This window comes from Cetorhinus maximus, chromosome 14, assembly GCF_964194155.1.
Source record: "Cetorhinus maximus chromosome 14, sCetMax3.hap1.1, whole genome shotgun sequence".
In the NCBI taxonomy this organism is placed as follows: Eukaryota; Metazoa; Chordata; class Chondrichthyes; order Lamniformes; family Cetorhinidae; genus Cetorhinus; species Cetorhinus maximus.
The window spans coordinates 16,295,202-16,308,313 of NC_135892.1; the positions used below are offsets into that span (position 1 = coordinate 16,295,202).

At 43.5% G+C, this 13,112-nt stretch overlaps 1 protein-coding gene across 1 annotated transcript in view; it reads right to left on the reverse strand.

The window, feature by feature from the left end:
* Positions 1-13,112, reverse strand: part of slc24a3 (solute carrier family 24 member 3) — a 369,032-nt gene that overhangs the window by 114,832 nt on the left and 241,088 nt on the right. The window contains exon 4 of the mRNA XM_078556574.1: positions 10,679-10,753. Within this exon, the coding sequence (XP_078412700.1) occupies positions 10,679-10,753 (75 nt within the window). The remainder of the gene's footprint in view (positions 1-10,678; positions 10,754-13,112) is intronic.

A 13,112-nucleotide genomic window follows, 5' to 3' on the forward strand; every position in this document is an offset into this window, starting at 1 on the left:
CTTCAGGTTTAATTTACTTGCTTCTAAATGAGCTTGCTGTTGAAATTATTTTCCTATTTATCTGGAGAGCGATAGTGCTATAAAGTGGGAGTCGTGAAGTTTTGAGAGATGGAGCGAGGCAGCACCATGATCACAATGTTCACATATTTTATTCATAAATCATAACTCGTTTGGGTTAATAAGCATTTGAGTCCTTCAATTAAGATTGCCTAGATAAATTCCACGTATATTTAGAGCTGCTAGAGAGAGCGGAGTGCGCCAACCTTTCACCTCCTCGGCTAAAGCTGGACCAAAGCCCAGAGGTGAAAGGAATGTTCAAACCCTTAACGTCTTCAAGTTTCCAAGTTCATTGATGCACAGTTAAGGTTAAAACAAACAATACCTTTCACCGCCATCAGGTGTGTTTAACAGATTTTTGCAATAGCTTCTGTGAAATAATCTTCATTTAGTGAATGGATGACATCTAGTGCCAGGAGGTAGAAAATGCTAAATTTACTTACATAACGCCTTTCACATCTTCAGGATGGCCCAAAGGGTTTCAGAGCTAATTAATTACTTTTGACGTGTAAACTCTGTTCTTATGTAGGCAAACAGAGCAGCCAATATGCAATAGTATGGTTCTCTAAACATTAAATTGTATTTATATATTGCCCTTAACATAATAAGAACAGTCCAAAGTCCTTCACAGGAGTGTTAGCAAACAAACAAATTTCACACCAAGCCACATGAGGTGATATTGAGACAGGTGAGAAAAAGCTTGGTTGAAAAGGTAGGTTTTAAGGAGCATCTTAAAGGAGGAGAGGGGCGGAGAGGTATAAGGAGGGAATGCCTGAGCTTAGGGACAAGGCATCTGAAGACATGGCCACCAATGGTGGGGCGACTAAAATCAGGGATGCTCCAAGAAACCAGATTTGGAGGAGCACAAACTCTCGGAAGATTGTGAGGCTTGAAGATTTACAGAGATAGGCAGGGGCAAGGTCATGGCGGGATTTGAAAACAAGGGTGAGAATTTTTAAACCGTAATGTAGGTCAGCGAGCACTGGGGAGAGGGGCGAATGGGACTTGTTGCGAGTTAGAACATGGGCAGCAGAGTTCTGGATGAGCTCAGATTTACAGAAGGTGTATGCAGGCTGGGAGATCAGCCATGAGAGCATTGGAATAGTTGAGCCTAGAAGTAATAAAGATACAGATGAGCAGAGATGAGCAGATATTATCAACAGATATGCTGTGGCAGGGTTGTAGACGGGTGGTGTTATGGAGTAGAAGTAGATAGTTATGGTGATGCAGAGGAGATGGGGGGGGTCAAACAGTTTGTGAAGAGTCTAGTTCAGCCAGACAGTTCTCAGGGAGAGGACTGCAGTCTGTGACTAGCGAATGGAGTTTTTGGTGAGGAGAGTGATGAACAAGACAGATAACCGTTGGTTGAGGGATAAATCTTGGCCAGGGCTGAGAGAACCCTGCTGCTCCTCTTTGAACAGCACTATGGGGTCGTTTACACCCACCTGAAAGGGCGGATGGGGCCTTGGTTGAACAGCTCATCTGACAGTGCAGCAATCCTTCAGTGTTGCACTGAAGTGTCAGACTCTGCTATGTGCTCAAGACTCTTGAACCCAAAACCTTCTAACTCGGAGACAAGAATGCTACCACAGAGCCAAGAACCATAATACAAATGTCTAGGTATCTCTTTTAATACTAATGTAACTCTGTTAAGAAAGAAATGAATCCTTACGATTGTATAAATGAACAGAAATGGGATATGAAGGTTCAAGTCATAGGGAATAATTTGCAGGAAAATGGGATAAGGACTGGGGAGTGGAATGAAATAGTTAACTCTTTTTAAAAAAAAAAAATGATTCCTGCACAGAATGGGGCATCACTGGCAAGGCCAGCATTTATTGCCCATCCCTAATTGCCCTTGAGACAATCTGCATTGGTGCAATGGGCAAAACGTCTTCCTTTTGTGCTGTACAATTCCACAGTCCTATGTGGATTCCCACCCATTATTTTGATTTCCCAATCCCAGCCCTGTTGTCAGGGAGTGGAGCATCCCTGTAGGTTTCAGGGTGAGGGGGAGGTGGAACCAGAGTTATAAATCTTCTGTATGACTTGGTTACTGACGGCACTGACTAAGACACATGAAAAGTCCTTGGGCTATTGTGTGGTGAGAGAGAGTGGAGACACTAAAATAAGGGGGGGGTGGAAGAAAGTATAAAATAAAAGTAACATTGGTGCAGTCTAAGATGCTCAGGGTACCACAGTTTGATTTATTTTTAATATATTAAAGGTAAATCTCTAAGCTAATAGACAACATTCTGAATTGTGTTAACTAATGAATCTTGAATTAAATCTTGAAAATTTCAGACTTGCTCCTTGCTGTGGGAAAAGTCCAGGTCATTTAGCCCCACAAACCTGTTCTGCCATTCAATTAGATCATGGCTGATCTGTAGCTTAACTCCACCTACCCTCCTTTGTGCCGTAAAATTTTAATACCTTTGCCTAACATAAACTATTAATCCCAATTCTTGAATTTCCAGTTGACCTAGCCTCACCAGGTTATGGTGCCAGAAATGAAGCAGTTAACATGAGCAACAGGCCGAGGCCTCACCTCGGTGACATCATCAGTTGGACAAACATTCAAAACAAAGGGGAGCCAGATGAATTTATGGGCTGAGTTTAGAGGTTTAGAGACAGCAATAAGGATCAGACCAAGAATGTTAATTCTCCCAGTAACTGGCAGAGGGAGAAAGTGCTAGACGTATCGCACAAAGGATTTACCATCAACAATCATCGTCAAAACACGTCTTTAAATAGCAGAGCTGGTCAGGCAACTCTATACCTTTTAACTGCTTCTAAAGCACAGTGGCTCACATTGTCATTAATTTACAGAATTGTTACAGGGCAGGAGGCCATTCGGCCCATCGTGCCTGTGCCGGCTCTCCAAATGAACAATTCCTTTGGTGCCATTCTCCTGCCTTCTCCCCATAACCCTGCACATTCTTCCTCTTCAAATAACAGTCCAATTCCCTTCTGAATGTCTCCATTTAACCTGCCTCTCCACACACTCAGGCAGTGCGTTCTGGAACTTATCAGCAATTAATGCAGTATACCCTTGGTAGATGGTTGCTAATACTCATTGTAATACTTCACATCTAATTAACTGTATCCTTCATCTTTCCAACTGATTTGGTCCTTTTCTATCTGAGTTTGTGAGCCTTTCATACTGGCGCTAACTCTGGAAAAGCTCCGTCCTAGAGATCACACCTCATATGTTTCCGCGTTCATGCCCACACTTCTTATTAGCTTTGCCCTGCTCATACTCTTTCTCATTTTTATTTTCACCCTTCATTAGGTGCCGGCTCTGGAATTTATTTATTTTTTTTGCACGTGACTTTTAAAAAAAATACATACGAACTGCTGCGGGTTTGGGGCGGGGGGGGTGGGGGTGGGCGGGGCAACATGATATGAAGGTGCAGAGCTAAGCCAGAGGTTCCTGTGTCGGCCTGCTCGCTTGCCTCATCACACGCTCAATCGTTCTGAAGCCAGCAACAGCTGCGGCTTAGGTCTGCCGACTTATTGCCACAAATTGAGGCAACCTGGGCTGGCAAATCTTAGCCGGAATGCTCCAATCTGACTGGGTGCCATGTGTCTACTTAACTGGCGCATGGTTGCCTTTCAAGTTCATGTTTGTGCCCTTTTACATCACTGAATACTTCAAATCAATTCTCTTAAAATGTTTACTCGATACCATCTGTTCCATGTGGTTGTTATTAGCCGGACTCCGGCCAGCTGTGAAATACTGTTATTCTGCGGGTTCGAGTGAGAATTCCGCTTCCCCGTGGCCAGGTAGTGGGAAATAAAAAAACGACAAACATGTGCGGGCGGTCATTTTACGTGGGGTAATCGAGGAGTAAGAGGCTCGGTGTGTTTTTCTATTAAAAGCGACGCCCAAAAGGAATGAGGCACATGTTTTCACTCAGTATCGCTTGGGCTCAAGATCGTCCAACATGTCGGTGAGTTTTGGGCACTGACTTAATGCTGCTGGATTACCTCAGGGTAACATCCGTCTTGATTTTCTTCTTGCTGCAGTTTTAGCAGAGGCATTAACCCATTTATCTCAGGCTGCTTTGGAGTGTTTGTCTGCTAGTATGGCAGGGCATCCTTTCAGGGCCAAAATTATCATTAGAAAAATCATGACAAGTCAGAATGACCTGCCAACTTAACCGTGATAGTGGAAGGGCAAATGTTGCCTCTCAGCAAAATGTAAAGTTGGCTGCCTAACGGTTGACCTTTCTTTTTCACTCCACGTGCACTTTTCAAAGATTTTATTCATTGCGCCAGTAAGTCTTGGCACGATGCACAGAATGTCAGAGGATGAGGGATTTTTAATCAAAACGGGAACATTACGTCATTTAACATTCAATGTTTTGCTTTTCTGGTGAAGTGTAGGTGCATGTCCCTTTAAGGCAACAAAATCTCACTGACGTTGAAAACAGTGTTTGAATCTCATTCAAAAGGTCAATTGATATTTAGGCTGGAGCTCAGGATACTGGCTTTGTTCCTGTGAAGGTCAGTTCAAAGCCTGAAGGCACTGGAGTCTCCTCTACTCTCCAATTTCTGACTTTGTTTCTTTACGTTATTTTCAAGAATGTCAAAATAAAACTTTGAATTAGCACTGGGGGCACCTGAAATGTGATGACAGGAGATGTTGTGCATCAATGCTATTTATACTTCATTCTAAGGTCTTCCTTAAAATTTCCTATGAAGAATCTGACAGTTTGATGTCCACACTTGCAGTACCGCTTGGCTGTGACACTGCTAAGTGGTGCTGTGACAGGAGTTTCAATGCTAAATGCCAAGTTCAGCCTGTCACATTACATGGTAAATAGTCAGTGTTATTACGCAGGATGTTTTACATCTGAAGTACAGTAGTATGATTTTGTATGCTTTATAATTAAAATTTCTCCAGGTTTCCTCTCCTTTTAATAGATTTATTAAAAAAATGTTGTTTGGTGGTATAGAACATGAGTATTTCTGCAAAAACAGACATGATGGCGAAGCTTTCCATCTTGCACCAGAGTCCATTTGCCAACTAATCAGCACTCTCTTCTCACGTGATATAAATTGTTGTTCGATAGCATGTCTCTTTTATCAGCAAGATTTATAAAAGTTGTCTCCACATCTCTCTGGTGCTGTAAGATTTTCTAATGATTCTCTTGGCCAGAGTTTGCCACTGTGGCCAGAAGAACATTTAATAGTAAGGAGATATTTACACCAATTTTTATGTTCCATGCAGTATCGGTGCAATTGGCGCCAATCCTGCTTGCCCGAGTCCCATTCCCCCTTTGAATGCCAATAGTTTTGGGCCAACCAAAGTTCTGGGGGAAAAAAAAAAGAGACTGAAACCACTGCCCTATCTCCTTTGGTCCTCAGGAGTCTGAGGCTGAAGCACAGGCAGGTTAAAAAAAATAAACCCATCTGCTTCATCCATGCTATTTCAGCCTTTAAATATTTTTTTCCCAATGGTGGCAGAATTGGCGGCTTCTGTCGCTTTACACCCCAGCCCCTCCTTTAAGCTTGAATATCAGAGTTTCTGGTGCCACTGGTTCTAGTTGCTTCAGCCCTCCTCCCCCTTGGAGCTCCAATGCCATTTTGTGTGCATTCTCCATAGGAACCTACTGCATCATGTAAGTGAACACGAGCTGTAATCGTGCTGCCTTGTTGTGAACCAGAAGTTTAAATTGGTCCAATGGTGTCCCGTCCAGGAACACAGGAAGAAAAATATATATATATATATCCACGTCAGCCTGGCTACTTAATAAAATTACTTTTTCTGTTTTTCAAAATGCTGTAGCTGGTCACATGCTGGTTTCTGGAGGATTCTAAGCTGTTCCAATGGGCAAAGGCTACCTCATCATCCTGGAATGTGGCTTGTATTATATAAACATTCCATCCAAGCCAACACAAAGGACTCGTAGATGTTAAGTCTATACCAGCCAGCTACAGACAAAGGTAGAGCTATTTGTGACTCCTAATCTCCAATGTTGTGCTAATGGCCCCACTGTTACCTGCTCCAAAACACAATGGGTTTCAACCAGGCACCTCATTAGCTGAATAGCTTGACCTGAAACCAACCGCCCTGTCACATGAATGAGGCTGGAGCTGTTTAAATTCCTTTAATCATAGAGCTTTTGAGTTTTATTCTCATTCCCTGTTTGTCCTGAGAAGAGAAGCAGGACTCCAGGCAAACAGCCTGCCTCTGTCTACCATTTTACCATCCAACAGGTAGCAGCAGAAAAACCTATATCCAGGTCAATAGCCTGGCACTGATCTGCACTGTGAACTACTGGAACAGTAGAACATCTGTATCTGTGCCTTCAAGACTAATTCATCTGACTTCTGGAAAGTCAGATTACCCTGCAATAGTTTAGCCTGCGAACTTCGGAAGGAATACACCATTGGACTTTTGATTCTGGACCCTGGACTTACGTGAAACCATAACTCTTATTTTTATCGTGGTCTTGCCCTGTACCCCATTCTTTCCCTTATCCCTCTTTTATTGTATGGGGTGGACATTGCAAAACCCCTTTCCCACGTTTTGTGCGCGTGCAAAATAAACCAATCCTCTTATTTTACCTGATCTCGAGTTTGCTGGGAGGTTATTGATAGAGGATTAGATAACTCCCAAACTGAAGGGTTGGGGGAAACACGCCACCAATTATAAAGAGGGAAATCAAAAATCAAAAACACTTTTCTGTTTATGGATGGGTAGTGAGAGGAGAAATCAGGGCTGTTTAAATTAATGCCCCTCCAGTCTTTAGCAATGCTTTTTCAAAAATATAATAGGATGTGCTTCAGTTTTCAATGTCAGGTAGGCAGCTTCAGGTGGTGCCAAATGGGCTTCCTTTGAATTCAAACCTCTTCTGGAAAAGTTCATAAGAACATAAGAAATAGGTGTAGGAGCAGGCCATTGGGCCCATCGAGCCTGCTCTGCCATTCACTATGATGATGGCTGATCCAATGTGGCCTTAACTCCACTTTCCTGTCTGCCTCCATAGCCTTTGACTCCCTTGTCAATGAAAAATCTGTCTAACTCAGCCTCGAATGTATTCAATGACCCAGCCCCCACTGCTCGCTGGAGGAAGAGCGTTCCAAATACTAACGACCCTGAGAGAAGAAATTCTTCATTTCTGTTTTAAATGGAAGATCCTTTATTTTGAAACTGAGCCCCCTAGTTCTAGATTCTCCTATGAAGGAAGACATCCTCTCAGCATCTATCCTGTCTAGCCCCCTCAGAATCAATAAGATCACCTCTCATTCTTCTAAACTCCAATGAGTACAGGCCCAACTTGCTCAACCTTTCTTTCTAAGACAAACCTCTCCATCCCAGGAACCAGCCTAGGGAATCTTCTCTGGGCTGCCTCCTAAGCAAGTTTGTCCCTCCTTAAGTAAGGTGATTAAATAGTCGTTTGGTAATACAGAACTTGATTATTAGTGAAAAAAGGGATATGCTGTCAAAGTCAACCTGCCTGGTTTGAATTTGAACAAAAGCTTGGCAGTTAACTGTTCCCTGATGCATTCTCCATGACAACGCCTCGACCAATCAGAGTCCACTTGCCAACCAATCAGCACTCTCTTCTCATGCAGTATAAATTGTTGTTCCCTTTACTATTGGTACCCTTGCAAATTGTCCTAAGGGGACCAGTTTCCTGCTCATCACTATCCTTCCTTTAGCCGTGGGAAATGCCTCCAAAGGGAAAACGAGCCTGTTCATCCCTTGTTGCCCCATTTCACGTGTCCAGATTCCAGCTCTTAACTGTTACAATGGTATGGGCCCATTGTCTTCTGCCACCCCCATTCTTTCTCCTACTCCAGCCTTGGTCCATCCTCTACATTTCTTGATGCCATTGGCCGCAGCTATAAATCAACCTGGCAGCTCCACGTCCTGTGTCCCCGGCTAAGGTTTTGAGATGTCCCTGGGGTCCCCAGCTGCTTACCTGCATGGCATTAGTTTTTAAATGGCCCACATTCATCTGGACCCCTCCTGAGCCTTAATAATATTTGAATGCTTCCTCCAGGCCTGCATCTGTACATTATTTGTACATTGTTGAAAGGGTGTGACAGAAATATTTTCAATGGTACTCGACCCAATGAGCAACGCACTAGTATGTAACATTTTTGTACTAATGCAGGAAGGTTCTCCCACGGTGTTGTTCACAGTGAGTCAGAATCTATGCTGCTTTCTGAAGTGATGTGGTGGTGTGTTACAGTTCATTCAGGGATCCGAGCTGCTTTGGCAACATGCACTTCTACAGTATGTTGTAGCCTGGAGCTATGGACAGTGATGGCAGAGGCTGCAATGTTCTTTCCACCACATGGCTGACTCAGAATCTCTCCCACTCTTACCACCTGCCATTGGCATGTGTTGGGGGGATTTGCAGGTTTATAATCAATATTCTCGGCTGTGTTATGAATGCACTTTCCTTGGGCCATCAAGTCCTGAGGCGGGACTCGAACCCCAAGATTCTGGCTCAGAAAGAGGCAGAGGCACTATGCACTGCCCAACAAGACCTCCAATATGTGCTGTACAGCCAGTCCGATGGCAGGATAGTGTAGTAAAATGCTGGTGACATTTTAAGGCAGAATATCCATCATTATATGCATCTCTGGGTGAAAATTATAAATCAGCTGCCTTGATTACTATTGAACATCCATTTAACTCTGTTTAAAGCCCAGAATAGAGGGGAGGCTGGCCAAGAAGATATTGTGGGGTGGGAGGTGGTAGCTCACCCTAAGAAGCAGCAGGAAGCTGCAGGGAGAAGGCAAAGAGCTGGCAAGTCAGGGCAACAGCAGCTAGAATTGCTAGACGGGAAACTGGGGGAGATGAAGGATCAATTCCCTGAGCTCCCTACAAGTGCAGCTGAGGTTTTCTCAGCAGCGACTTGGAAAAAATTGCTAGAATTTAAATCGGCAGTCTCGACTTCGAACTCGTAGGTTGTGGGTTCAAGCCCAGCTCCAGGGATTGAGCGCATAACCCAGGCCGACACATCAGTGCAGGACAGAGGGAGGGCTGCATTGTTGTAAGTGCTTTTATCCCTCGCAACATCACAAAAAAACAAACGATTTGGTCATTTTCAAATGAATGAACAAACAAAAAAACCCTGCATTTATATAGAGCCTTTCACAACCTCAGAACATACCGAAGCATTTTACAACCAATGAAGTACTTTTGAAGTGTAGTCACTGTTTTCACACTTTACACACATGGCAAGGCCCCGCAACCAGCAATGAGAAAATGACTAGGTGATTGTTCAAATGAGAGATCAGACAGAGCCTTGGTTTAACATCTCAACTGAAAAAAAGGACATCTCCGACAGTGCAGTATTCCCTTAACACTACACTGAAGTCTCGGCTTAGGTTGTGACTCAGGCTCTAGAGTAGAACTTGAATCCATGACCCTTTGATTTAGAGGTGAGAGTGTTACCACTGAAAAAAAGCTAAATCATCATTTAATGCCCACCCAAGGGTGGCATCCTGCCACTGCCGGTATTAACCCAGCAGCAGGGGGTGGGGTGGGGGTAGGGGGAAGCTCATCAAGCGGGGATCATGACTAGCAAACCAGCACGGGGTTGCTTGTGATGGGCGGCGGTGGGGGAGGGGGGCTCTCACTCAAAGACACTCAGTGCCTGATCGAGGGACCTGGCATCGGGAAGGGGGAGGCCCGCTGAGAGCCACTCTTCTGCCCTTGCTGCCGGCCCCTTCTCCCCCGCAATTCCCCGCCCGCCATCTCTCACCTGTGATCTGGGATCCAGCAATGAGACTAGGCCTTGGGTGGGTGTTGTGCCGACAGCTGCCACAGCCTCCCTAGCGGCACCATTATTCATTAGAGCTGCCAGCCTCTGATTGTCCGGCAACTCCTGGTGGGCAGGACTTCCACCCTCAGGGACGTTGATCCTGTGGAGGGCCCACTGCTGTCCAGTTAAATGCCTGAGTGGCACTTGCTGCAGCAGGCCTTCCCTAAAAGGACTCTCGTTGGCTCTCCAACCAGCAGGCAAGACCCCATCGCCTCCATTAAATTCTGCCCATTGCGTCATCTGTAGTGCCTCTACTGGGAGAAGGGTGCAATTACAATGTAACATGTTTACATGGCCATTTCCATTGTTAACATGGATTTATAATGGAAAACATTGCCAGAAGTACATGCAAGTGCTAAACTGTTTTATATCTTGATAGATAGGAGTAGATTGACGGGTACATTGGGAGCATTTGCGAGAGATGCTGCAAAACGTTTTTAAGAAATGTTCAATCTCACAAAGGCACAGGAAGAACAATCATTCCTTTGGATAGGTATTCCTGATTTCCTCTGCTGTCCAAACCAATATGGTTTCTGATGTCCTCGATGACCTAAAACATCAGCCTCGGCTGTTGAACTATTTCTTTCGAGGCCTTTGCTCAGCAGCGTAAGGTTTCAGTTTTGCGCATTATGGAAATGATTAGGCAGTCAGAGCATAACCATAGGTTTGTGATTATCTATTATCCGTAATTATCAAATAAAAGTTCAAATCACAGTGAAAATATTGCAATAAGTTATTATATTATCATAGGTCTGACAATAACTGTAAACCGGCTATCCACAACATTGCAATGTAGAGAATCAATCTAGATATCAGGCAGCACATACCTCACAGATCTTGTCTAATGAAGGAACAAAGTAATCATCGCAGACAATTGCCAGAGCGTAGAACATGTACATAGTCTATGGGAGAAAGGGAGAGATTGAAAGAGTAAGTATGGTTTGAACAATCCCTATCTTCTGCTGAAATGACATTGTACAGATAGTTGTAAAATATTGCGAGCGTGATTCCAAATTGAACCCCTTCTGAGCAGAACTATTTGTTCCTTGAATTATTCTAAGCCGCTAACGAATAGCTGCTGACAGGATGTTATTAATTATTGTGTTTCCATTCAGTGAAAATGGAAAATTTTACTTAGAAATGTAAGTGGCAGCTGCAATGAATTCACTAGTTTGTGCTTAGTGTGTAGAGAATAGGCTGGGGGCAGCTCTGGGAGTATTTATATTTGCTACGCTTACAGATGCTGACATAATTAAATGGTCTTACCTTAAACCACACCTTGGTTCCATAACCGTTAGTATTCTTGCCTAACAAAAATCTATCAATCTCAGTTCAGAAGGTTTCAATCGACCTCCAGCCTTAACAGGTTTCTGGGGATGAGTTCCAGATTTCCACTGTCCTTTGTGTGAAGCAGTGCTTCCTGACATCAACCCTGAAAAACGTGGCTCCAAGATAAACCTCTAATGTCAAAGTTCAACTGCTCAAACTCCCTATTTGATAATTCAATTCCATAATAAAGTCATAAGCTAAAACAGGCAGAGTTTAGGTTAAATATAGACCTAAGCCTCAGTTTCTGAGGCTTTAAGTAAGCCTGGATTTCGGGCTATTCCTTTAACATTTTAATCGCTAAGATACTGTCGCTGCTTCTACATTTTCAGGTGTTTACTTTCATTTTGACAGCATTATTGAGCAAGAATTTCCTAGGGATATGCACCATTGTAGTGGGACACCTAAACGACATAGCAGAGGAGGTCTTGTGGCGGGGTGGGTAGTGTCCCTGCCTCTGAGCCAGAAGCTCCAGGTTCAAGTGTGACTGCAGGATTTGATGGTGCGTCCATAACTTGGCCAAACAGGTGGATTACCAACCTGTAAACCCTTCCCACACGCCTATGGCAAGAGTGGGAGGGTCTCAGAGAGTCTCCTGTTTGGCCAGAACCGTGTGGTAGCTTCAGAGTAACAGCCTTCCCACGTTAAAAGACTCCCCCTGCAGACTCCCGCCATGGGCTGTACTCCATGGCAAACATCCTCCTCACTTTGAGAGGAGGAGGAGACAATATATGGCCTGTTTTACAGCGCGAGAGGGGAAATTATGGCGCAAGTGACTTCCACCATGGCATAATTTCCAACGACTTTTGTGCTGCTCCACTAATAACCTCATGGAAAGATTGAAAAAAATAATCATGGTTCCACCCTAATTAAAATCAATGGTGATTACAAATTAATCAATAACACTCTGATCGCTGTTGCCTCGTAGGCTGAAGAATAATGGTGCTGGTGGCCCTTGGCGATGATGTGATTTATGGAGATATATTAAGAAATCAATGGCCACCTGCATATTTGTAGGAGGGAGAAAGCAGAATTTTTTAAAATCCAGTTTCTCAATTTTTCATCGGTACATAAATAAGATCAACAAGGAAAGACAAGAGGATTTTCTTCTAAATGCATTGATTAACAAAATAGCTCAGCTAAGGATCATCAGCTTTGATAATTGGGGAAGTCTGAAAAACTCCAACACAATAAGCAGTGACTCTTTAAGATGCCCCATGTAACGGCCCAGATCAAAATCCAGTTCAAGCCTTGTTTGCCATTTAATCTTGGGCATCTCCACGTCGCGTTATACCTCTTTCCATCTGGAATTCAGGAAATTAGTTTATCACAAGGTTCTGGTTCTGCAGCCAGTGAAATATAGGTCAGGTTTTTAAAACAGCATTCCCATTTTACTGTGATAAACTCAAATCAGATTTATTTATTTTTAGCCTTTTTACGAGTCTAACTAACCTTTGCTACTGGGGGCCAGCATCACTTTAATGTGGTCCGATCCTGAATGAGATTGTTGACATATCAATGCCCCATTCATTTGACCAAATGCATCATATCAAGGTGACAATGTTCATAACTAGTTACCTGTAGCTGCACAAGGGTTGATGCTAACCTGAATTTCAGTGGTCCTCACGCTAACTGAAATGTTTACATGTATGAACATTCGATATTCCTTGCGCGTGCGTCACATGCACTTACATTTGATCTTTAAAAAGCTTTTTCCAAGAAAATTAATTATTCCATATTGAAACATAAAGGTGTAGTTAGCTTCGTACAATGAGCATTATTTGCCTGGGATTGCTTGGTAAACCTAGAAATCTGAGAGTTTTTTTTTATTTTGAAATGTAGTGGTATCCCATTATTAACTCCTCATACCCACTCGCTTTTCCAGAACCGCTTCATCGAATTCAGGGTCACGGGGAATCAGAGCCTATTCAGACA